The sequence below is a fragment of the Cantharellus anzutake genome (genome assembly GCF_015039405.1).
Source record: "Cantharellus anzutake strain C23 chromosome Unknown EI90scaffold_21, whole genome shotgun sequence".
Classification (NCBI taxonomy): domain Eukaryota; kingdom Fungi; phylum Basidiomycota; class Agaricomycetes; order Cantharellales; family Hydnaceae; genus Cantharellus; species Cantharellus anzutake.
In genome coordinates, this window is record NW_024066971.1 from 923,820 (window position 1) to 946,896 (window position 23,077).

A 23,077-nucleotide genomic window follows, 5' to 3' on the forward strand; every position below is an offset into this window, starting at 1 on the left:
AGCCACGAGGTGATAGCAAGTGTAGACGCAAACACGAGACCAAATTTAAGTGGACAAAAATGGAAATGGAAGGACGGGATCGGAGGCTCAACGGTGGAAGTATGAGACAAGTGGTTCGGGGCTACATCAAACATCTGAGTATCAACAAGTGGTAGAAAATGAAGGCGTCTGAAAGCAAGAAATAAGAAAGGGTAGGGGGGGGGGATGGCAGCGGCACAACACGGGTTGAATATGAACTGTCATGATCGCAACTCGAGTCAGAAAAGCATAGCGACTCTGACCAGTAACCAAGAAGTGAAAAACCAAAGGGGCGCGGTCATGATCATACGAAGATCCATACCGAAATGTAAGTATTAAGAGATTCTGACTGCCGGAGGCCGTCGCCACTTTCAAAGCCAGACCGCACTGGAGGTGCAACGTTTGAATGGGATACTAGATGGATAACTAAGGAACAGCCTTATCACGGGCGCCACGCGCAAGGTCGGTTTGAGTAAAGCGATTATTGAGCTTAGAACGCCAGGACAGGTAATGGCCGATGTGGATAGTCAGCACGTAAATATGTAGAGCGACGTCACTGCACGTGACAGATGTGCTGCAGCGGGTACAATACACCGATAAATAAGAGGCAGTAAATAAGAGGTAGGCCAGTGTGGGAGCGCAGCACATGGAAGCCATATCTCATCTCCGCCAAGATTGCATCACAACCTTAGGGAATTGCGGTTGACGGAGCCCGCTCCTCATGTTCCCTCCCTTATATTTTCAACGCTACATAAAAAAGAAAATTCGTTCGTTACAAACGCCGTCGGACCGATTTTTAAACCATGATTCAAGTGCTGCGGACAGGGAATTATATACGGCCCTGACTCCACGCGGATACCATGAAGAACGCGTTCTGGAATGCCTGAGATGATAAATTGGGCATTCACAAGAGAAAAACGCCTAAAGCTAGGAGGAACCGAAGACTAGGGAACCAGCTGATTCCCAAAATTTCTGCGTCCGGTCCGTTCTCCACAGTTATAGATCCACCTTATTTGCTTGTGGGCGCAGAATGCACTCGAGCACAGAGCATTGGCCCATTTCCGACCAGAACGACAGAGTGTCATGGATACGGTCCCTAAACTCAAATTACACCAGCTACTTATGCAGCAAAGTCCCCCTAGTTAGGCTAGCTGGAGGTCATTCTAAGTGTAGGAAGGATATTGCGGAGACAGCCAGTGCTAATTCGACGCAGACAATCGCGTCTCTAGACTGATGATCCAGGACAAATTATCGACTTGGCGCATATTCCATACACCTATGCATATTCTGATGTAAAGCGGTGGCTCTTGACCTAGAAAAAGAGTGCCTTCGTTGCTGATAAGACAATGCTTTTTCGGGTTGCTCTGCCTGGAATCCACGAGCACAGATCGTAGCAAGGAGATCTGTCAAGTACGTAACTCGTTCACACGATACGTTGATGTTGTGAATCAGGGCCTGGGTGCAACGAATGTTGCTTCTTGTGCAATCTGGGAAACTGATCCAAATTCTGTGATAACGTTAGTCACAGTTACGAGAAGGATCAACGATGAGAGCGAGAGACTGGCAGCCGCGCGCGGACAAAGCCGGCCAATCAACGGAAGAAGCTGAGAAACCGTGAGTCAGACTTCGGAGAAATGAATTGACCGACGCCACGTGGCTTCCGTTCCCCCTTAATTTCCGGTTCAGCACATCGTTCTGCTGACCTGACCTGATATATTTCTTTATGGGACTTCAGCCCGTCCCCATCATAGTCCAACACGACCAGCTCTGGTCAAAGCTGAAGCTATTTAAATAAATTATTGGCATTTCAGCTTTTCCCATTGCCAATTATCAAAGATTAGCACAACATCAAATGCATGTGGTTCCAATGTGCAATATCTCAAATCCGCCCCTTTACACATGGTTGGGTGCTGGAATGATATTGGATGAACTATATTGGGCTTGTTGTCGCGACGTCCGGGAACACAAGGTGCCCGCCCCTTTCTCTGTTGCATATCCATCTTTTCAACAAATCTTTACCACCTCCCTCTCCATTACGGACTCCATCAAATGACCTGTGTGTGTGTGTGTGTGTGTGGATCTCCTGCGATACTTAATCAGGCCATGTTGATATCGATGTTGTTTCTCACTCGGGGGGAGAATCTTTCAACCATGTATAATGCACGCGTTCGATGTTGGATTGGGCGCATGACGTGCTGCGCACACGTGTAAGTGCAACGTCCGTGTGCGTTCGTGTGGGTGAGTCCCACACTTGAACCAAGCGGTGGCCGATTCAAACCCTGACTATATTCTGGTAGTTCAAAACTCTGGCAGGAATAACAGTGATGCCAGCATGTCCATAGACTACATGCGAGAATACTTGTTGATATCTATCTGGGAATGCCTACTTGATTGGTTTGGGTTGGGATGGTGTTGGATGAGGTCATGTCAATATTCGGCCGATGATCGCTGCCGCCGCTGGATAGATCGATCGAGTTAATGAAACAAAACACAAAGGCTCCGAGACGTTTTCTCGACCTCATGGAACATTTATTTATTCTGAGTCGCAGCAACAGGCTAAACCACAGTCGTCAGGTGAAGCGTTGGAAGAACCAAGTTGAAACTCGGTACGTTGGGAGGGCGACGTCCATATGATCAATCCAACCATCTTCATATCGAGAGATGAATAAAGTGATAAGGTCTCGCCACATATCCCCTACATATACATATTAGGATTGCAGGAGAGAGCACCCATTATTAATAATCCGAGTAAGAAATAGTCAAGCAATGGATAAGGTAATGTAAAAATTTTTGAAGAAGCCTAGCACGAAGGTTCCGATAAAGCACGAGGCTCAAAGGATAAAATAATAACGAAGAGCGATAAGGTCATGTTGGTTACAAAAGCAAAGTGAAAAAAGGGGGGGCGTTGTATGGTTTTCGGTCAGGAGGTCGATGGCAGTAGTGCGTGGAGATACGGGGTTACGTTATTAGCTGTGTCTTCCCAGTGAATGGGAATTATTTTGGGGCGAAGAAATCCAATCAAGGGAACATCTGCGGTACCTGAGATGGTGATTATTACAGGGAATAATAGAACAGAGGAAGGAGCAATGTGAGCAATGTGTTCGTGATAAGATTTTTGATGGACTTGGGGTCCACAAAGTTGAGCAAGCAGATAATTATATTAGAAGGACCCTCGTTTTATCGTCCTCGAGCACGGACTTCCAGTTTGCTCGAGGTTGGTTTTGGTCCACGCGCTGCCACACGCGATTGACAATTTGTTCGGCAGTATCAATATCATAGCAACATTTCTTCCTGTTTAGTCAAGGCATAAAATTAATAACAAGGGCAATTTTGTAAATTGAACTCAGAAACCTACCTGAACCCTTCGAAAATCTCAGAAACTAATCCACGCTTCTGAACGTCCAACTCGGAAGCCGCAATTATGACAGGCCATGTAAGACTGTATGGAAGATAAAAGAAACGATAAGAGGCAGTAAAGGCAAAGCACATGTACCAAGACTCACTCGATAGGCATCTGCAGCAATGTGGCGCTTGCATGGCAACGTGTGATTATCTCGTTAGCCAGGAATTGCACACGACGATCATGACGGTCCACGTGGAACACGAGACGTAGAAGGACAATCTGCGGACGAATATTCAGGAACGTTGACCTGGTAGATGCATTAGTAGCGGTACCTGGAAAGCAAGCAGGTGAGCCTGGGTCCCATGTTCAATGCGCTTTGCAGTCGTCTGGGGGTAATCGGGAGATGCGTTCGGGGGAGGTTGTTCGTTCGCTCCAAAACCTCCACCACCCCGGCTCCTACCACCGGTGGCAGTCCCTTCATCCGAACCAATTTCCATGAATCGGGTGGCACGGGCTGCATCACTGTTTGCCTCTTCATCTAATCTTGCGAGGAGAGCGGTGGCTTCAGCATGAAGATTAAGAGCGTTGGCCGAGACGTTCTTAGGATTCGGAGGGACCCCTGTGAAACTTTCCGTCCCTTCGACAGCGCTCAGGCGCGACAGTAACGTGCTGACCTTTGAGACGAAGGCAAAGTGTCCATCAACAAGAGACGAAAGCAGGGAACCAGGCAGTTACGTACCTTGGCTACAAGGTGAATGCACGTCCTTGACATACCGAACTTTTTCTCGACCGAGTATTTATGGTAGTTCCAGTCATCACCATCTAACCACCATCGCACATCGCCATGCCCTAGATAGGCTGGCTCTTCTCCGGTAGTCAGAGAGCCAAAAGCATCATACACCGCGATGATTTCTAGTAGCAGCCTGGCAGGAGAAACAGTGACGCCTCCGCCAAAGGATGTTCTAACTGGTGCATTATTAGCAATGATGTTCTCCGGACCGCCCCGAATAGCGATCAGCTGCTTCGCGAGAGCCAAGTTCGACTCAAAGTCATTTCCACCAGCGAAGATCTGAAATTGAGCCGAGCCGTCAGTACATGAACGTAACGGGTTCAAAATGCAACCAGTACAAACATCTATCAAAGCAATCGACACGCTAGCGGCCAAAGCCGCATCGTGTAACGACCCTTCCAGCGATTGATACGCAAAATATAAACATTGGGAGGCGTTCTGCCTTAACAAAAGCGCCAACCTGAGATTCTCAGCCGCCTCTTGGTCACCTTCGTCCCCTAAGAGTCCCAGCGATAAGGGTGCACCTTTCTTCGCTTCACGCATTTTTGTCACAGTTGACTTCTCAAGTAGTTGTCTATTTGAGTTGGAGTGTGAATGAAGGGATGATTGATGTATCGCGGCAACGCCAAGGAGAGAAAGACGAAGCGCTTCGACAGGAGCACTCGTGCGCGGGAGAACAGAGAGAACGATGGGAAGAGTGGTCGCAAGAACAGGATTGAGCCCTGCTGACGTATTTACTGCCATAATGAGCTCTGTGCTGCTCCCTGCGTAATGATGAATCTAAAGAAAAATCATCAATGCCCTCCTTCAGCAAGTACGGATACAAGGATTCCCGGTGTGGGATTTTTGACGTACCAATTCTCGCTCTTTGAGCGTCTTGAAAAATGGCTCAATAGGGTCAGGCGCGGAATTGACAATGGCTGGAGCATTGTTCCATTGCTCGTTCCCGGTGGTTGTGGGCACTCCAGCTGAGCTATACCCAGCTAACGCTGCTTCCTCAGGAGAGGGTGCTTCCTCGGGAGGAGAAAGAGGAGCGTTGCTCTGTTCCGACTCGTAATCTGTCCCGCTTGCGTGCTCATCTCCACCGTGTGCATCCGCCCCCGAATTGTAGGGATATTCAAAACCAGCAGTTACGGGGGGGTTAATTGCTTGAGGTGAATAAGAGTTCCATTTTGGTTCAGTATGTTGGGGCTGGAGGGGAGGGAGCTGAGGGAAATTGAACGAGTCTAGATTCAGAGTTGGTTGGTTCAAATCTAAGTTGGGGGGGTACAACTGGGGAGGGCCAATTTGCGGGTACATTTGATTGGGAGATCCAGCTGTCGAGACCTGAGATGGAGAAGATGTCACAGAGAGGGCCGGAACGCTAACACTATTGTAGTCGATTCCGGGCGGCTGCGAGCCAGACACATCAGGGTCTAAATTGTGTTGCTGCCCGGTTCGGTACACGTTCGTTTGGTTAGGATAGAGACTAAGGTTTTGGTATGCTCCGACCAGATGAGTTTGAGTTTGAGGAAGATATGATTGGTCAAGATAACCTGAACCAGCCATGCGGCCGTAGCTATGAAAGCAGATAGAATAAGACCAGTGGAAGATCGTTCTGAAAACAGAAGACTGCCTACTCGTCCCCAGACTCGCTCCCACTCAGGCCGCCAATGCCGTCATCATATGTCCCTGAAACTGTGCTTCCTGTGTCCTCGGAAGCACTGGAAGTAGAGTCGGGAGTAGCCCGATATGCTGACAACGCACTATAGGGGCCTGATCCGCCGCCAATTCAATCAAGGGCACCGCGAACACGAGGACAGGCAGAAGGTCAGCATACGTCCAAAGAACAGCCAGAAAAGCACCAAAAAGCGACTCGTGGGAGCATGACGCACCTGCATTACTGGGTACGGCCGGTAAACCCGGGCCTGCGTCTGGGGAGTTCGAGGATCGGACACGCCTCGGAATTTTCTTGCGTTGCGTTTCCGTCGGCCACGTACATTCGCGTTGTGCATGATCACAACGCGTGCAAATCGGTTTGACCTCGTCACACTTTAACAAGGAGGAATGGTGGTAGGTTACCAAGGGGTGGATGTGGGCGGTTGGGACAGTTGGGAAAGCAGAGGGTTACTTCGAGGGTAGCATGGGTTAGTTGAAGCTCACCTTGATCTTCTTGCTTCGACAAGTGAGGCATCCAGCCTTGCTGCGCGTATATTTAGGACGCTTCTTCTGGGGCGGCGGGGGATCGATGGAAGGAGGTTGCAAGGAATCGACGATGTGTACGCTTCCAGGGCGGCTTGAAGACGCATGAGGCGCATGCGCGGGGTAAGGGGCGCGGGAGGGGGAAATTGGTGAGGGATGTGGATATGGCAGCCTTTGCTGAGGGCGTCTTGAAAAGGACGAGTCGTCAGAATGGTAATTCGTGTCAAGATGGCTGTCGTGGAGAAACGGATAGGCAGGATTCTGAGCGCTACTGGAAGGCATGGTAAGAAAGTCTAGGCTGAGAGCGTAGGATTGAGGAGGGGCAGGGTGGAGGAGCATGGTCAGTGATTCTGGTTGGAGGCATAAACTCACGAAGTGAAGTGGTCCATCGGCTGATTTATAGATGTGGCGCAAGGATTGCAGAAAAAAACTTAAAGGATGCGTTACCTAAGACGGGAGATGATCATAGAAGAGAAGGGGAGATGCTGAAAGGTCAGCTCTTATTCACTGATTGCCGCGACTCGGCCTTCAAGACGACTCACGAAGGAGGGGGAAGGGGGGGGGGGGGAACGAAGCGCGTCAGGCTGGAGATGCAGAGCACGTAGATGTTTCTGGCGTCGCCACAAGCACAGACGGAGAGATCAATGACGGAGCAAAGTCAAGAACGACAAGTTCTTGGTGCTGCTTGTTTGGATCAAGCCCCTTGCTCAGGTCAGCAAATTAAGCTGTGCTGGTTGGTGTCGGCAATTCCCATCCTCCCCGCTTCCTTGTTTTTATTATGTATTTATTTCTTGATTATTTTTTTTTTATTTGTTTCTACATACAACTTTTATTTTCGCCCCCGCTCCATATATTGATGATAACACCCATCTCCTTCCAGTTATTTTCACTCATGGTGAAGTCTCATGGTCATTGTGCCGAATCTCTCGGACACCCGTTCGCCGCCGATGTCTAGCGGTTTTTCCCTTTTACGACGAATGGCGAAAGAAATCATTGCCGCCACGCTGTACCTTTTGTCAATCTTATACCTCACTCAATGGAGATGGCTATGCATGTTGAAGATCACTCAGTAGCCGAGGCCAGATGGCGTCCTGTAGTTCAATCCTTGATCTAAGCGATCTAGTTTCATGCGGTCCCTCATGTAGGCGCCCCTCCACTATCTAAATGACTCAGTGCTCTGTGGGGGTCTGCCTCATTTGTCCTTCCGAAACTCCGAGGATATACACAAGGAAAGAAGATGGGCAATTGATATCAAGGTAGCGTGAAGGTGCTTGACATCAAGCTGATCATGACTCAGAGAGTGTGAGTCGTGCTGGCAAACCGTTTGACTTCGAGACTAAGACAAATGTGTCTGGGATTGTCTTGGTGCTCAAATTATGTGGCACTATTAAGGTCGCCTCAGAATCTTGAATCCTTCAAGACCTTCTCATCTGTTGAACAACAGTTCCTTGTGAACCTGCTTTTCTCCGAGCATCTTCTCGAAGCGAATAACTCCGCGATGAGCTCCTTGCCTGAGATCATTCCGGTCCGACTGGTAAGCACCAATTTGAGCCGGCCCTGCATCAACCCTTACTTACACCAACCCGAACTAACGATGATCCTGCAACCCACACTTACCCACAAAAGTCCCGAATTCACGAACGTTCGGGTTCGGAACGCTCAAAAGCAATTGTTGGGCAAAGCGAATACCTTCCTCCTCCCCTTCCTCAGCCTCCTGCGATCTCTGTCGTAATCAGTGCAACCAGATCGCACCGTTCAGAAGTTGCGGTACTACCTCCCGCGGGGTATAATGGACGCATTCAATCAAGGGCTCCCAATGAGCCTCATTCATCACATCTTCTCAATAGGCAAAATCCCTATAGTTCATGCGCGCCTGGATGCGGTTTCACCAATGAGGATGAATCCTTCATGTTCGACCGGCAGTGCGATAATGCCGGGCTGAATTCAATCACCTCTCAACGTCAGTCAAGTCCGCCTGTCGATTCAGAATTCATTTCTCGAAAGTGGTGCGGGTTCGCATCCGATGTTTCTGCTGGGAGAATCATTCGACCGGCCGTTGCTGCTGCAACTAGCACCTCAACCGGCTCACCAGACAACGATTTTCCTAATCAACCTTCGCACTCCATTTCGAGACAGGTCTGGTCACCCAAACAACCTTCTGTCATAGATGGCTTTGATAAATCATCGGATTCCGCTCATTCTCAATCCCAACGAAATCCTTATCCATCACGATTAATGTCATCCCATATAGTTGGTACACAGCGGCAACCCAGGCAATTACAACGTCCATCTAATGCGTCACCGTTAGCTCAGCAACGTTGCGATAATGGCCACGATGGCGACTATCATGGCCACCATCTCTATGGTCCTAGAGAAGCGCAAAGCAATCGGCTCCCATCGGATGGCCCCACATCAACCCATCAATTGAGGACGTTCGATACTGAACTTCACTCGACCAATGGGAGGCCAAAAGGTACCGCCCAATTTGATGGTCGGGACGGATCTCTGCAGAGAACAGCAGCTTCTGTGGTGGCTGGCAGAAACTGGGTTCAAGATCAAAAGCATGCTTCTCAACCCAGTCATCGCACCTCATGTCACTCTCAGACTAAAACTGGTGATCAATCTTCCTGGCCATGTGCTGCTGCGGGACCTTCGTCAGTGGCCCTGTCTCTGCTATCGGCGGCCGTGATTACGGATATCAGTGCGCCTGAGTCACTGGAAGAGTACACTGGTGTTGAATCTCACGCTTCTTCTATCGCGAGGCTCAAAAACACTGGCCCTGGATTGACGTGTCTATCAGCTAGAGCGAATTCCCGGAACAGGGCCAAGCCACGTTCAAACGTGGGTACTCAGCAGAGATCAAGTGCTATCGATAGCTATACTATACCTAAGAACGAAAAATCGCTCCCTGACCGCCCCGGTTCCCATCATGCTTCCAGCCACGAAATTTCTGGAGCGTTTTTGAGTACTGAGAAGGCTCATGCTTTAGCCAGCAGGGTTCTTTCCGCACCTCACGGCTCCGCGGCAAAAGGTTTACAACGGCGAGAGAAACCTCTCTCCCGTTCTAATGTTCTAGCGCGTCAGATTCCGGCGAAGCACAAGCGTTCCAAATCACCTGGGCCGCCTCCTCCTAAAGACGTTTCGTCAAGTAGACCTCCTGAAACATCGTTCCCTGACCCTTTGAAACGCTCTGGATCTTTGCACAGGGGTGGTTACTCGCGACCTCCCCCTTTCCCCCGAAAACCCAAGCCAAGATCTCATTATAAGGTAGCGATGCCGAGGCCCCCTGTCCTCATACGCGATAAAACAAAAACAAGGGGGGAAATGACACACTGGCAGCCGGCTTCGCGTAAGCGGCCAGCAAGATTGCCCGCTTCCGCGTCCAGCGACAGTTCCTATTTGGAAGAGCCAGCCCTAGAGCGCGGAGATGGTTTGGTGTATGAAATATCACCGTTTGCTTTCGATTCATCATCGTCTTCTGTCGACAATTCAGATGCATCAAGCGATCGACCACGAGAAGATCCTCGCCTCGGCAATTTGCCTCCCCCACTTGAGCGATCGTCGTTCTCATCCGTGGATACTGGCGGCCCCCCCACGCCTCCGTATTCACAAGAGAACCTGCCACGCTCACATACTTTCAAACAAGTCCACCAGCTACACCTTCTTACTCAGGCGCCAATCATCACTAGGCACCGGAACGTTTTCTGCAGCTAACTCGGATCTGCGGGCGAAGAAAACTACTCACTTCACGAATGATGTGCCTGAGATTAGTTCTCGTCTCCACTATTTCAAAATTGATGACGATGAAGAAATTGGCCTGTCATCTGGCATGACAGCTCCCGAGTTACAACAACAGATTTGCAACGAACATTCTAATAAGCGGTGTGATGGAGGCGCGCTAGAAGCGATGGCTGTGGCTCAAACCAGTCGCCCGGTACCGACTCGGTACCTTCGCTCGGCCGAGAGCTCTATAAAGGCAATGGATCGGGGTTTTGTAGCCACGTTGGTCGCACCATCATTGAAATGTTCGCATGGATTCGCGACTCCAGATGACCATGTGGAGTCCCCGAAAGCTTCATCTGCCAAACACCCGGTTCCTCCCGTATATGATTTACAAGTCGGCGTTTCAAAGCCAATGTTATCACTGACTGCGGCGGATATTCCTTCAGCGGCCACTAGTGTTGACGGACGTCCGGCGCATCAGCGTACCACGAGGTCTGTCCATGTGGTTCCCACTAGCTCCGATTCTCGCTCTGGCCGCGTGCAAACCATGTGGGACTCTGTTGAGGCACCAAAACCCCTTAGTCGAATTGAAGATGATATGAATAATCCCACGATAAGGTCTTTTCGCAATGCCCGTTCGAGCTCACTCGTACGTAACGCTGAGGGAGTATTGCGGCATAGTCACCCCAGATCTACTCCTAGCAACCACTCATCCAATTCAACTGCTCGCGATAAGGTTTGCCTTGTCGGTAATGACAAAGGGACCGATGATGCTCTTCCTGTTTGGGAAAGAGTGAATTGTCGTCTTGCAGAGTCGACGAAACGACGACTCGGGGAATTATGGGGCACCCGGGGCACTGCTAAAATGGCGCAAAATGCGGTTCAGGTATTGATCTCAAGTCCAATTCATCCTGATGTCCGACTAGCTGTGGAGATTCTTCGCTCGCCTTGACGCTTTCTAATCCCCTCACCCACTTCATTATTAGAATGTAGCCACCCTTGTCCCACCATTATGAATATCTATAATTTCGCATGTAATCCCGAAGCCTTTCAATACTCGAATAATTGGTCACAAGAAAAGTACATCACAGACAACAACAGTACTAAGTGCATACTAGTTGAGCACTAAATAGGGTTATGTAAGGGTGTGGCTTTGGGCACGAGTTACTGTACCTTCATTACAATGCTCCAACTCAATACCCAAAACAGATTCTAGACACGCCCTCCGACACCAAACGTAGAAAGATCTCCCAGCACACCGAATCTGTCTCACTCTACTGGACGAACGATGGCCATGTGATGGAGCGAATTCCCTTCGCTGGTTAACGTGGGTTGTAATTCAGTCCTTCGATGAGCAAGGGCGTATTCCTGACATGAATCGGTGGAGGCCTTGAGCGCAAGTTCATCGTCCTTATAATCAAAAGTGATGACTCGAAGGCCTGGGAGGTTGTATTGCAGAAAACCTTTGAGGGCTGGAAGGAAGGCTTTATCGGGAGCGTAGGTGCCAGAATTACTGCGCAAAATGAGAAGGAAGCAAATTCGTCTGCTAGGGGTTCTGCGGGAGGGGAAAAAGGAGGCACTCACTTATCAATGACCAGCTCCCAAGATACAGAATCATCTGACATGCTCTCTTCAAAAAAAGCCCACCCAGATCCATCTGGAAATGCTGGTCTAGGATGGAATTCGCCGCTGTATATCACTGTCTCCGTGCAGCAGCTATCGAAGTCATAAGACAATAGAATTGGGCCAAAGTGGATAAAGAAGCAACCCTGAGCTGTTTGGCAGATAGGTAATGTCGGCCGAAACGTACCTGTGGAGAGCATGCTTTGATACGAAATCAACGAAGAAACTTGCTCCCGTCTCGCTGAACCTGAAGACTCCGTCTTCGCCAATGGTGTAAGTGTAAACAGCAGGTTTTATTCTCCGAGGTTCTGGGGTGTCGCGATTGAGCACACGTGAAGAGGGCGGTCGATCTTCGCCGGCGCGGAATAAACCCCAGAAACCTTCCGCACTATCAATTAGCCCGAAGCCGTTGGCAGTTGAGTTTGCGTAGAGCAATCGGTGTCCTGCTTGGATCGATGCACGTGCTCCAAGAGACATAGGTCCTTCGAAGATAGATTGAGCGGCCTAGAAAAAGATCGTTTGACTCCAATTACATAGCGAAGGTTAAGCCCAAGCCTACTTTATAGTGAATATTCCAATGCTGACGATGATGTCCAAAATATTCATAAACGCCCCGCATTGATATCTTCCAAGTGGACCAGAGTCTTGTGTGTGAACCGTTGGGATTGTTAATCTTCGCGATGGTGCCCACTGTAGGCGAAAAATGGCGGGAGTATCTCACAGGCCCTACCAACTCACAGTCAAAATTCATCCAGCAACTCCAACGGACGGTCAGTACCATCAAAGGTATATCTCGGTACGTCTGGTGCCGAGCACAGCTCCACTGTTATCTAGAAGGCATAAACCATGAAATCCCCGCCATTCGCTTCCAGGGAAAGCCTGAGCTCACAAAGTATCCAAAACTCCCTTTCCCGTTACGAATAACTCCTTTCAGGGCACTAGCATGTGCGCCGGGATCAAGGGGGGCTGAGAAACTGCCGATGTAATCGTCATTTATGGAGCCCTCATCCTTATCATACACATCAACGATGAGTTGGGCATCGCTGGGAACGTTCCTTATTGCCCAGCTTTCGTTCCAGACAGGGTTTAGGGTGTTGCGTTGCGCACTTGAGCTAATTTATGCCATGAGTGCAAACGGTCAAAGGGTGAAACGACGGGAGGCTTGCGCACGTGTAGGAGATCTTTCCATCAATGCTATAAGACAAGATGAAACAAAATAGCATATAAATTGAAGCCTTGCAGACACACTCGGCAACAAAATATGGATCTGCCAGCATTCCAGGCCCAATGTCCTGCACACTTCGTTGAGCCGATCACCGCGACTCCAGCTGTCAGGAGCACTGCTCACCACCTTCGGCAAACCCGAAGCTTGTATGAACTTGATGACGATATCCACGGGCAAACCAGTCCTTTGCTCCTTGGACACATTAAGTCTTCTGTGCAGGACATGATCGTGCAATTTGTTGTGAACCTCGATCATGCGGCGGGTTATCTTGGATGCCATCGCAGATAGTGGTTCTGGTTCATCCCAGAAACTTATGTAGGATGGTAAGAGGACGCGGCGCCTGGGGCTGTACCATGCGGTCACCCATCGCGATTACATAAGTGGCTCCGATCCGGTTTGATTTCCCCGCTCCGAGTCCCGCACTCCTGCGCCCACTTGAAGCGCCCTAAGGCCTAATCCTAACTGAGCTTGTGCCATCCATTCCGGAAAGAGTGATTTTGCGACCGGCATGACGAGCTTTCGTAAGTTCTACTGTCATTGGAGTCGCAACTGAGGGAAGATGATTGAATTCCCTCTCAATTATTCAGACAAACATATTCTCAACACTCCATCTGAGCTAGTCGTGGATAGTCTGAAGGGTCTTGCATATTTGAACCCTTCCATAGCACTCGACGAGCAGCATCGAGGTTTGCAGAGTCGATATCCCGATTGAATTGCAGAAGCAAACAGATTCTCGAGATCAGTGATCTATCAGCGGAACCAACGAGAAGGAACGGTGGCGCTCATTTCTGGAGGAGGAAGTGGACATGAACGTAAACTCATTTGGGTCGATCATTCTGCCTGAGCTGACTCCTGATGGGATTGCATAGCTGCACATGCTTCCTTCGTTGGGACTGGCATTCTCTCAGCTGCGGTAGCGGGTTCTGTCTTCGCTAGCCCCAACATTTCTCAGATTCGTCGAGCGATAAACATCGTTTCGTCCTCACCATCAAACAAGGGCGTGCTTTTGGTTGTAAAGAACTACACAGGGGATGTCCTGCATTTTGGATTAGCTTCTGAGCAACACCGAGCCTCCTCTCAGGGACATAAGACTGACGTTAGAGTCGTTATCGTTGGTGATGATGTTTCTGTCGGAAGAACTCAAGGAGGACTTGTTGGTCGTCGGTGTGTTCTTCGAATACTCCCTCAGATCCTTCCTCAATGACTCGTAGCGGACTCGCGGGAACGATATTAGTTTACAAAATTGCAGGGGCCTGGCATATTCGGGCGCAACCATTGATCAAGTCGAATCACTTGCAAACATGGTTGCTAACAACGTTGCAACCTTCGGTGTAGGATTGGAACACTGCCATGTGCTTTATGTTATTATTTTGACTATTCGGCCCACTGGTTAACACATCCCACTTTAGGTTCCTGGGACTAAACCTGGGTCGTCGTATCTTAACGCGGATGAGCTCGAGCTGGGTACGCCATTATGATCTTGAACTCTTCCTCGTGTTTCAATGGAGTGGGGCCAGGGATGGGAATCCACAACGAGCCAGGCCACACTCGCTTGAGGCCCTACCCTCCCGCTAAAGAGCTCGTAGCTACAATGCTAGAAAGCATCACTTCAACGATTGAGACTGACCCAGAGCGAGGGTTCCTTTCTCATGGACTTAAAAAAGATGGGAAGGACGAAGTTGTCCTCCTCGTCAATAACCTCGGCGCTGTGAGTCAGCTGGAGCTTGGGGTAATTGTCAAAGAAGGTTGGTGTGTCGTGCTGGAGCCGAGAGTGGATAATGCATCTTGGTGTCATAGCTATTGCTTGGCTCAGGAATAAGAAGTTTATCGTCAAACGTGTCCTTTCGGGGACATATATGGTGAGATTTGGGATGCTGATACCCAATTTTCTTCTGCTTAACTCCAGGGACCGTAGACGTCTCTCAATATGCCTGGTTATAGCCTTACCATTCTTTTACTTCCTCGGGGGGGAAGTCCGGATAGCAAAATAGCGAGTGCCACCGAGATTCTCGATTTGCTCGACGCCCCGTCCGATGCTCCGGGGTGGATTTGGTATTCTAAAAATGATTTATCTCACATAGATGTTTCTCCGGCTCCACCTTTCGAGGATCTAGAACTTGAGGAAAGGGGTCAAGTTTGCATTCGGCGTGAGTGGCATGGACCAGACGACATCGTAGTAGTTAGCTTATGGAATGCTAATTTAGCCAGTAACTCTGGAGCGTTTGTGGCTGCCATTGAACGCGCGGCTAATGCACTGATAGCTGCGGAACCAGAAATCACGAAACAAGATACTATTGCTGGTGATGGAGATGCTGGACTGACTCTGAAGGCAGGTGCAGAGGGTGCGTCATGTCAATTCCACGATCATGCGTCACGCTTGATCCTTGATTAATAAGTGGGACACAGGAATTTTGAGGGCCACCAAAGACCAGCGTATTCGGGGAGTGAACATTATCAGCGATCTACGTGTCGTCTCGGAGGTCGTTGATGCTACAATGGGAGGAACGAGCGGAGCGCTGTACTCGTAAGTGGCCATCTTCATCTGAACAGTGATGATCATCGTATGACTCTTTACAGAATTTATTTCTCTGCGCTGACAAGCGCGCTTCGCAGGGTAACTGAAGCATCTCCTGAGACTGACTACGCAAACTTGGATGTTTGGGCTAGCGCAGCAAAGGAAGCACTCAAAGCACTATATCAATGTCAGTTTTTTCTCGTTCCAGGATTTGAAACAACAATGGTGACTTTTTTAAAGACACTCTTGCTCGGCCTCCGTCTCGCACTCTCATTGATCCCCTCGCGGCTTTCACATTAGCACTTCAGTCGCCTTCATCTGAATCGTTCCCTCATGCAGTGGAAGAAGCGCGTAAAGCAGCGGAGCAGACTAGAACATTGGAGGCTCGGGCCGGGAGAGGCGCTTATGTAAATCAACAGGCTCTCACCGAAAGTCGCGTTCCAGACCCCGGAGCTTGGGGTGTTTGGATCATCCTGAACGCACTGTTAGTCCGATAAATGCTACAATGCGCCTTATTTCATTTCCTTTCAAAGGAGTGGAATGTATCCCATTTCTACAATGAGCGCTTTAAATCCTCAGATTTAGTTTTGCTGGGCTCACAACCAACATCTTTATCATCAAAAAGTTCTGTCAGCAGTCCCTGAGAGCCCGTGGACTTGGGTTTGATTTCCGCAAGCGTAAAACACAACCCAATTCTACAGGGGACTCTATACCGAATTGACGTGTCAATCCACAAGGAGTGGCATACCATCGCGTTTCTCATCGTGAACGAAAACCGCAACACCGAACCCATCGACTGTTGCTGTTGCATTGGAGTTTGTCTGCGAAGCGCTCAAGGTTGCAGTTGAGCCGCTTTGGAATATCTTGTTCCAACCACCATCCGCGGCGTAAGGCAACGCCAAACTAACCGAATCCTCCATTTCCCCGACATTAACGATGATCAAGAGTGCAGATGAACGCGAGGTATTCGCTGTATACCATAGGCCCGCCTCGACGGTGTCTCCGTCTGATTTGGTGAGGGTGAATACGGATATCTTGTCGGACACGAATTGGGTGATTTGGGGCCAGGCCTCAAGAGCAAGTTGTGAGGCAGCAGACGTGATCTCCGCGGTCGTAGGCATATTCCAGGAAGTAACACCTTTGAACAAATTATGAAGATCTGGCGATTGTTAATGCATCACCAACATACCCGTTGCCCCATGCAGGAGGGAGATAGCCACCTCGGCAACAAACTCTTTGCCTGTTGGATAACGGGGCCAGTAACTAATTTCCGCTAGTTTCAGCGTCAAACCAAAGCAGAGCAAGAAAAACCCACGTCTCTTCACCAAAACCTTGTGGAACATCCCAGACAGTCAAGGATCGTCTGCGTCCCATCAGTTGCGCACGCTCAAGGAAGACATCTTGGCGCCTCGCAATATCTCGTAGGCCGGCACCAGGAAGACAATCATCGCAACCACAATCTCCGTATGTTGACGTGCACTGTTTGACGGAATCAGCCTGGCCCTTGCAGAACGCATCACTGGCCTCACATTGGTATCCCATACAATGGAATGGGTGGCATTTATACCAATCGGATAAGTGTCCTGAAGGACAATCTCCGCATCCCCAACATATTCTTTGAAATAATAGTCATAACAATTGAGAACCAGAGAGATGGGATGGTAAGGATCAATGCTCCTGATGAGACCAGATGCTATGGTGGTACTATTATGGGGAAATCCCCATCCGTCCGGCTCGTCTGCTGTGTACCAAAGGAGAAGGTTGGCTCTACCTTTGACAGACTCGACTTGTTCGCGAACGGCAGTCAGATTCTGGTAATCACTTTTATGAAGCGACCGATCGTCAAGTTTGCGCTCCTCGTTGTTAAGGAAAATAAACGCACTTTCGCATGTCATAGATGAGATACATCCCAACTTCCTCCATCCTGTCGAAGACGGCGTCGCGCAACTCATTGCTACCAAACGGAGGAATGGGATGAATCACATTAAAACTGTTGGCAGTGGAAGGTGAATGAGGTCCGAATATACCATCAAATTGTTACTCACCCCTGGGCTTTTATCTCATTCACCACTGAAAGATTAAGGGCCAAATAGTCGGAGAATGACGTATAGAAGCCATATGGAACTATAGGCTGATACTCAGTTGAGCCCTTGGGCTTCGTGAGAAGTGTTCCAGTCCTCAAATCCAACTTGATGACGGAACCGTTTTGGTTCTGTGAATTTGGTTGGCGGATCGGCTCCTGCCATGGGACCAATCATACTCACGGGCGGTAGATACTTGAGCACAGTCGATGAATTATATGTACTCGCTCCCTGCACCTTCGCAACACATTGAATTTGGTATCCCTGAGAGCTTGGAGCAAAATAGGTGGCCAGTGGGACATTAACTTCAACTCCTCTCCTCCCTGCCTCAATAACGGCCGTGGCAAATATGGACTGTCCATGCACGAGCTCCACCTGAAGTGATGTTTCCCCAACTATGCCGCTGAACGGCTGGCCAACAGTGGATGTGATCTCAGCGTCGAGAAGGAACGTCGCGAGTTCATCTTCGCCCGAAATGTAAGGCTGAACAGCTGGGTTGCAAGAAAAGTCCAGTAAAGGCAGGGATGATGTCGGAGGCACTGGGAACATTGATTCTGGGGGTATTGTCACTGGTGGCGAACCCTTCTGGTAGGGTTTACCACACCACATGTCCTGCCCGTTAGCAGTCATGAAAAGAGAATGGGCAAAGAGGAGAGCTGCAGATACTAAACGGAGCATACTCATGGCGACTGGGACAAAGAACTGACACACTTGAGGAGAGAAAATTGGTCAATAATCCACATCATGCCTAAGTACAACAAACATAATTCGGACAACTCCGCTACCTGCAAAGCCTTGTGACCATATTATAATTCGGACAACTCCGTCAGAATCCAATCAAGTCCCGACACGTGAGTAATTAAATGTCAGATCTGACCTTGAACTCCATCTGGGAACCAAGTTCCGCGCCAAAGCAACGACTCGTTCTCGTTCATGCTGATACATCTCAAAATAGCCTGCCATTATTTCAGAAGACTATTGTTGAGACATTGAAGTCAGTCCGGAAAGTGTCATTCTTATCGGCGACTGACTTGGCAGAACAGTGCAAAACTATCTTTAGTTGTCCTGCTCTCTACCTCTATTCTTACTGCGTCGTTAGTCTCGGGTAGTGACGACAAACTTGTGCGATTGGATTGGTCAGAGAGGGTTCCGGGCTACGAATGGGAAGATCCCCGTCCATGGCTTCTGGAAGCTGTCCGCAATGGTTTGATTGGTATTTCCCTACTTTGCATTGAGTGACTAAGATTCCCCTTCTATCAGCGCCCTCAGGCCCTGTTCTTGTAGCAATTGAGTCAATCGACAACCTTTCCCAAGATATTGGCTCTGTCTCGCAGACGTACATCTTCCTTCGTTCTCTTCTTGCCCTGGTGGTCGAAAGACCGAATCCGTCCCGTCTCATAATCACTCTCAGCTCTTCCTCTCCACTTTTACCTCAGCTTATTCCTCCCTCTTTCTCCTCGACGTTGACCTCGGTGGCGCTTCACTCGCCGATCCTAATCCGTCACCTCGCAGAATCGTACCTCACGTATCCCCCACCCCTTTGTCCTCCAGAGAAGTTCTGGGCAATGTTCTCGCCTGCTGTGGCTCGAGGAGAGTCAGATCAGCTTGCATTCTCCGGCATTGCTACCCAAATTTTAGGCAAGGGCATTGCGTATGATGGCCGTGATCCTTTTAGCGGAATTGCCGATGTGACCATACGTGGCCCTAGTGTTTCTGCTAGTGCCAGGGGAAGTAGTCGCGTGCATAGAGCCGTTGAGCGTTCGCTGGAAGGATGGATGTTCGACCATGAATCAGGGAATGTCAAGAATATCCCTTGGGACCAATTGCCTATTCTGCAAAATATGAGGTCGCATACAAAAGTGATCGGCGAAGGGAAGGTGGCAGGTGAACACCGGGACATGAATACACTCTCATTCAACCTGAGCCTGACAGATGCACAAGCAGCCGCTCGAGCTGAGGTCCCGCTTCCCTATGCTCATGAAGGTCAGTCTGAGCAGCTATCTATTTTATCAAAAGACAGTGTCTCAAATCTATACAATTACAGGAAAAATCCCGGAGGGGCAGGGCCAAATCATCTACGATCCCGATTCTGCGGATGATTTGGATGATGATGATCCAGACGAAGACTTGGATATCTAAATATGGAGTCTATTCCATGGTGCATTTCACAACCATTAGTCCATGCCCGAGTCGATAGTCGATCAATATGAGTGCACCATCCTTCCAAGTTATACTGGGCACGCTGGCAGGCTAATAAATGATATAATCTATTTTCTTTCAAAACAATTCTACAGTGAACGCTCTGTACCCCAGGCAAAAATGGTTTGTCTGCAATCCCTGAAAGCTTGCGTACTCCGAGTGAATTGTGATGTTTTCCAATGTAACCCATTCTGCGAGAGCCTCTATCAATTTGCGTCAAACTGGAAGAGAAGGGTGCAACATCGCGTTTTCCCTCGTGAACAAAAATCCTAACACCAAACCCATCGACTTTTGGTGTTGCATTGGAGCTTCTACGCAAGTCGCTCAAGGTTGCAACAGAACCGCTTTGGAATACTTTGCTCCAACTGTTTGCGGAGCGAAGAGAGGCTAATCTGACCGAATCCACCGCTCCCCCAGCGTTAACGATAACCAAAGGGCAGATAAACGGGAACCGCCAACTGTGTGCCATAGGCCGACTTCGATGGCATCCCTAGCTGGTCTGGTGAGGGTGAGTACAGATGTCGGGCCGGAGATAGATTGAGTGATTCGGGGCCAGGCTTCGAGAGTAGGTTGCGAGGCAGCAGACATAATCCCAGCGGTAGTAGGCAGGTAATACCCTTGAAGAAATTATGCCCTCACTGACAAACTCTCTACCTGTTAAACCAACGGGGCCAGTAACTAGTTTCAGCGCCGAACCCAAAAGAGAACAAGAAAGACTCACCTAGATCCTCCAAAACCTCGAGGAACATCCCAGACACTAAAGGATCGTTTGCGTCCCATCAATTGTGCACGTTCGAGGAAGACATCTTGGTATCCCACAATATCTTGTAGGCCCGCACTAGGGAGACAATCATCGCAACTACAATCTCCACATGTCGGCGTGCACTTTTTGATGGAATCGGCATGGTGGCATCACTAGCCTCGCTTCTGTATCCCATACAATGGAACGAGCGACATATCTCCCCATCGGATATGTGTCATATCTCCGCGTCCCCAATGGAGAACCAGAGAAATGGGATGGTAAGGATCAATGCTCCCGATGAAATCGTATATTATGGTGGTGCAGTCAAGGAGACCTTCGCATCCACCTGGCTCGTCCACTCTATACCAGAGGAGGTTGTCTCTGTCCTTGATAGACTCCACTTGTTGTCGAACGGCAGTCAGATTTGGTAATCGATTTTGTGAAGCGAGCGGTTAATTTATCAATTATGTATTCGAAAATTTGCGCTTCCCGTAGGTGGGCATGATGAACTCATAGAGCCCAACTCCCCCCATCCTGTCGAAGACGGCGTTGCGCAACTCATCGCTACCAAATGGAGGGAGCGGATGAACTACATTAAAGCTGTTGGTGGTGGAACGTGAGGGGAATTCGAATAGACCAGCAAATTACTCACCCTTTATCTCATCCACGACTGAAAAATTACAATCCAAGTAGTTCGTAAAAAAGCCATCTGGAACTATATGCTCATACTTGATTGAGCCCTTTTCGCTAGAAGCGTTCCAGTCCTCAAATTCGCCTTAGCCGTTCAGTGCCATCGCTGGAGAAACATTACTTTATGTAGAGCTCACGCATGGACACTTCATACTCGCTACAGCCAGTATTAAGGTAGGGAAGAAAGGCTCCCGTTGCCCACCCATTTGGTTCCAGGCCTTCAAGGTTATCATGTATCATGTGTTGCGAAGGTGTTGAATGTGCATATCGTTCATCGGTTGAGCTCAAGTATTTGCCGCCTGTGAGTATGATTGGTCCCCGGGAAAGAGCCGGTTCGCCAACAAATTTCATAGAATGAGGATGGTTTCGTCACCAGTGTAATCTCAGGGTCGAGAAGGAGCGTCGTAAGTCCATCTTTACTCAGAATGTAAGGCCAAACAGCTGGGCTGTAGTTGAAGTGTAGTAAAGGCAGAGATGATGTCGGAGATATTGGAAACCTTGATTGGGGGATTGTATACCGCACCACAAGTCTTGCCCATTTGTAGTCGTGACGATAGTATAAGAAAATGCGAAGACCAACGACGTTCTCACTGCTGTACAATAATGTTACAACTAGACAAAGAGAGGACAAAGACTCAGAGAGGACTCGCCCCAGTCCCATTGTACGTGAACTGAGGAAAAGTCGTACGGTCCAAGAATTATGTGTTTATAGTTAAGCGCTATGAATGCGCACTGGCCTTGGCAGCGAGTAGTCCAAAATAGGGACAAGAAGGAAATCATAGACGCCGCAAGACTCAACATCAACTAACGTGAGTTGGCCACAGCGTACGCCTATATTCCAAGAATTCCAATAAATCTAATAGAGAGACCCAGAAAGGAGCCTAGGCGAATGAATGCGCGCGATGGCTTGATGATGAAGATAAATCTATCTTGATACCCGCGGCTCGTGATGACGTGCAGTGCTGTCCTTCGGTACACGTGGCGTACATGAGGGACTTTCTATACATAGTGTGTGGGTGGTCTGGGTGGTATCGTCGGGTGATAGTGATCCTCGGGTTGAACGCGCGATGCCTTGTAACGACAGTGGAAACGGCCGGAAAGTGCCGCCGCGAACTTCGTGCAATCAGATGGATCTCCGCCAAGTTGCAGCATCTCGTTCTCGTGCGGTCTCCCATCCCTTCAGAGGTTCAGAGGACTGTCCGGAACGTACCATTTTTGCATATCGGCTAATGACTTGGTAAACGGTTTACTTGAACTGCCTTCAGTCGTTTTGCTCTCTATCTAACCACTACCAGGAACCGGGCATTGAATGATGCCTGGTCTGGTGGCATCACCATTTGGGATGCTGCTTTGGACAGTTGGGTTGGGTTGGCCGAGTAGCGACGACCACATTGTGCGATGGATTGGCCAGGTAGGGCCCCCGACTTTGAATGGGACAGCCTTCGCCCTGCGCTCCTGGAAGATGTCTGCATTAATGGTTTGCATTGTACTTCCTGCTTTTGCATTTAACAATCAGGGACCCTTCTATCGACGCTTTCAGGACCCTGTTCTTGTAGCAATTGACACCGTTCCAAGATCTTGGCTCTGTCTCGCAAGTGTACATCTTCCTCTGTTGTCTTCTTGTTCTGTTCGACAAACCGAATCCATCCCGTCTCATAATCACTCTCAGCGTTCCTTTTAACTTACCCCTCCTCCTATCCAGAGAAGTTCTGGACGATACTCTCGCCTGCTGTGACTAGGGAGAACTTGCATTCTCCGGCGCTGCATTACATACGTACAATGGTTGTGATCCTTTCAGCGGAATTACTGATGTGGACCTAGTGTATCTTCTGGTGGTACGTGCGGGGAGTGGCTGCATGCACAAAACCGTTGAACACCCACAGAAGGGTGAATTTTAGATTATGAATCAGTCAAAAATGCATCTTGTCTGTTCTGCAAAATCTGAAA

At 49.2% G+C, this 23,077-nt stretch overlaps 8 protein-coding genes across 8 annotated transcripts; 3 read left to right on the forward strand and 5 right to left on the reverse strand.

Annotated features, from left to right (window-relative positions):
- Positions 1-3,173: 3,173 nt before the first annotated feature.
- EI90DRAFT_3016171 (fungal-specific transcription factor domain-containing protein) lies at positions 3,174-6,614 on the reverse strand (the record flags this gene model as incomplete). The annotated part of the gene is made up of 10 exons (XM_039056957.1): positions 3,174-3,309; positions 3,374-3,457; positions 3,522-3,640; positions 3,694-4,035; positions 4,101-4,430; positions 4,494-4,931; positions 5,007-5,709; positions 5,771-5,906; positions 6,026-6,182; positions 6,294-6,614. The coding sequence occupies 10 exons, from the start codon at positions 6,612-6,614 to the stop codon at positions 3,174-3,176; spliced, it is 2,766 nt and encodes a 921-aa protein (XP_038916634.1).
- Positions 6,615-7,620: 1,006 nt separating this feature from the next.
- Positions 7,621-11,007, forward strand: EI90DRAFT_3016172 (uncharacterized protein; the record flags this gene model as incomplete). Its single annotated transcript, XM_039056958.1, has 4 exons — positions 7,621-7,634; positions 7,725-7,866; positions 7,959-9,934; positions 10,005-11,007. 4 exons carry the CDS (start codon positions 7,621-7,623, stop codon positions 11,005-11,007), a joined length of 3,135 nt encoding a protein of 1,044 aa, XP_038916635.1.
- A 317-nt stretch (positions 11,008-11,324) lies between these two features.
- EI90DRAFT_3195381 (uncharacterized protein) lies at positions 11,325-13,158 on the reverse strand (the record flags this gene model as incomplete). The annotated part of the gene is made up of 9 exons (XM_039066403.1): positions 11,325-11,568; positions 11,640-11,771; positions 11,866-12,182; positions 12,238-12,404; positions 12,457-12,508; positions 12,568-12,790; positions 12,849-12,872; positions 12,927-12,970; positions 13,027-13,158. The coding sequence occupies 9 exons, from the start codon at positions 13,156-13,158 to the stop codon at positions 11,325-11,327; spliced, it is 1,335 nt and encodes a 444-aa protein (XP_038916636.1).
- A 253-nt stretch (positions 13,159-13,411) lies between these two features.
- Positions 13,412-15,915, forward strand: EI90DRAFT_3123154 (Dak1 domain-containing protein; the record flags this gene model as incomplete). The annotated part of the gene is made up of 13 exons (XM_039063581.1): positions 13,412-13,424; positions 13,491-13,589; positions 13,647-13,715; positions 13,773-14,056; positions 14,115-14,234; positions 14,313-14,367; positions 14,421-14,648; positions 14,701-14,762; positions 14,819-15,050; positions 15,108-15,245; positions 15,310-15,427; positions 15,481-15,605; positions 15,659-15,915. The coding sequence occupies 13 exons, from the start codon at positions 13,412-13,414 to the stop codon at positions 15,913-15,915; spliced, it is 1,800 nt and encodes a 599-aa protein (XP_038916637.1).
- EI90DRAFT_3056512 (uncharacterized protein) lies at positions 15,794-18,262 on the reverse strand. Its single transcript, XM_039060236.1, has 7 exons — positions 17,683-18,262; positions 17,464-17,630; positions 17,301-17,408; positions 16,948-17,239; positions 16,734-16,897; positions 16,608-16,681; positions 15,794-16,556 (listed from the first exon to the last, which is right to left on the reverse strand). The coding sequence occupies exons 1-7, from the start codon at positions 18,181-18,183 to the stop codon at positions 16,144-16,146; spliced, it is 1,719 nt and encodes a 572-aa protein (XP_038916638.1). The 5' UTR covers positions 18,184-18,262; the 3' UTR covers positions 15,794-16,143.
- A 100-nt stretch (positions 18,263-18,362) lies between these two features.
- EI90DRAFT_3145553 (uncharacterized protein) lies at positions 18,363-19,638 on the forward strand (the record flags this gene model as incomplete). Its single annotated transcript, XM_039065306.1, has 4 exons — positions 18,363-18,399; positions 18,599-18,712; positions 18,760-19,482; positions 19,544-19,638. The coding sequence occupies 4 exons, from the start codon at positions 18,363-18,365 to the stop codon at positions 19,636-19,638; spliced, it is 969 nt and encodes a 322-aa protein (XP_038916639.1).
- Positions 19,639-21,136: 1,498 nt separating this feature from the next.
- On the reverse strand, positions 21,137-21,901 carry EI90DRAFT_923777 (uncharacterized protein). The gene is made up of 2 exons (XM_039068246.1): positions 21,268-21,901; positions 21,137-21,204 (listed from the first exon to the last, which is right to left on the reverse strand). Exon 1 carries the CDS (start codon positions 21,789-21,791, stop codon positions 21,402-21,404), a length of 390 nt encoding a protein of 129 aa, XP_038916640.1. The 5' UTR covers positions 21,792-21,901; the 3' UTR covers positions 21,137-21,204; positions 21,268-21,401.
- Positions 21,902-22,124: 223 nt separating this feature from the next.
- EI90DRAFT_3056520 (uncharacterized protein) lies at positions 22,125-22,992 on the reverse strand. The gene is made up of 3 exons (XM_039060237.1): positions 22,877-22,992; positions 22,621-22,804; positions 22,125-22,585 (listed from the first exon to the last, which is right to left on the reverse strand). The coding sequence occupies exons 1-3, from the start codon at positions 22,986-22,988 to the stop codon at positions 22,408-22,410; spliced, it is 474 nt and encodes a 157-aa protein (XP_038916641.1). The 5' UTR covers positions 22,989-22,992; the 3' UTR covers positions 22,125-22,407.
- Positions 22,993-23,077: the final 85 nt, after the last annotated feature.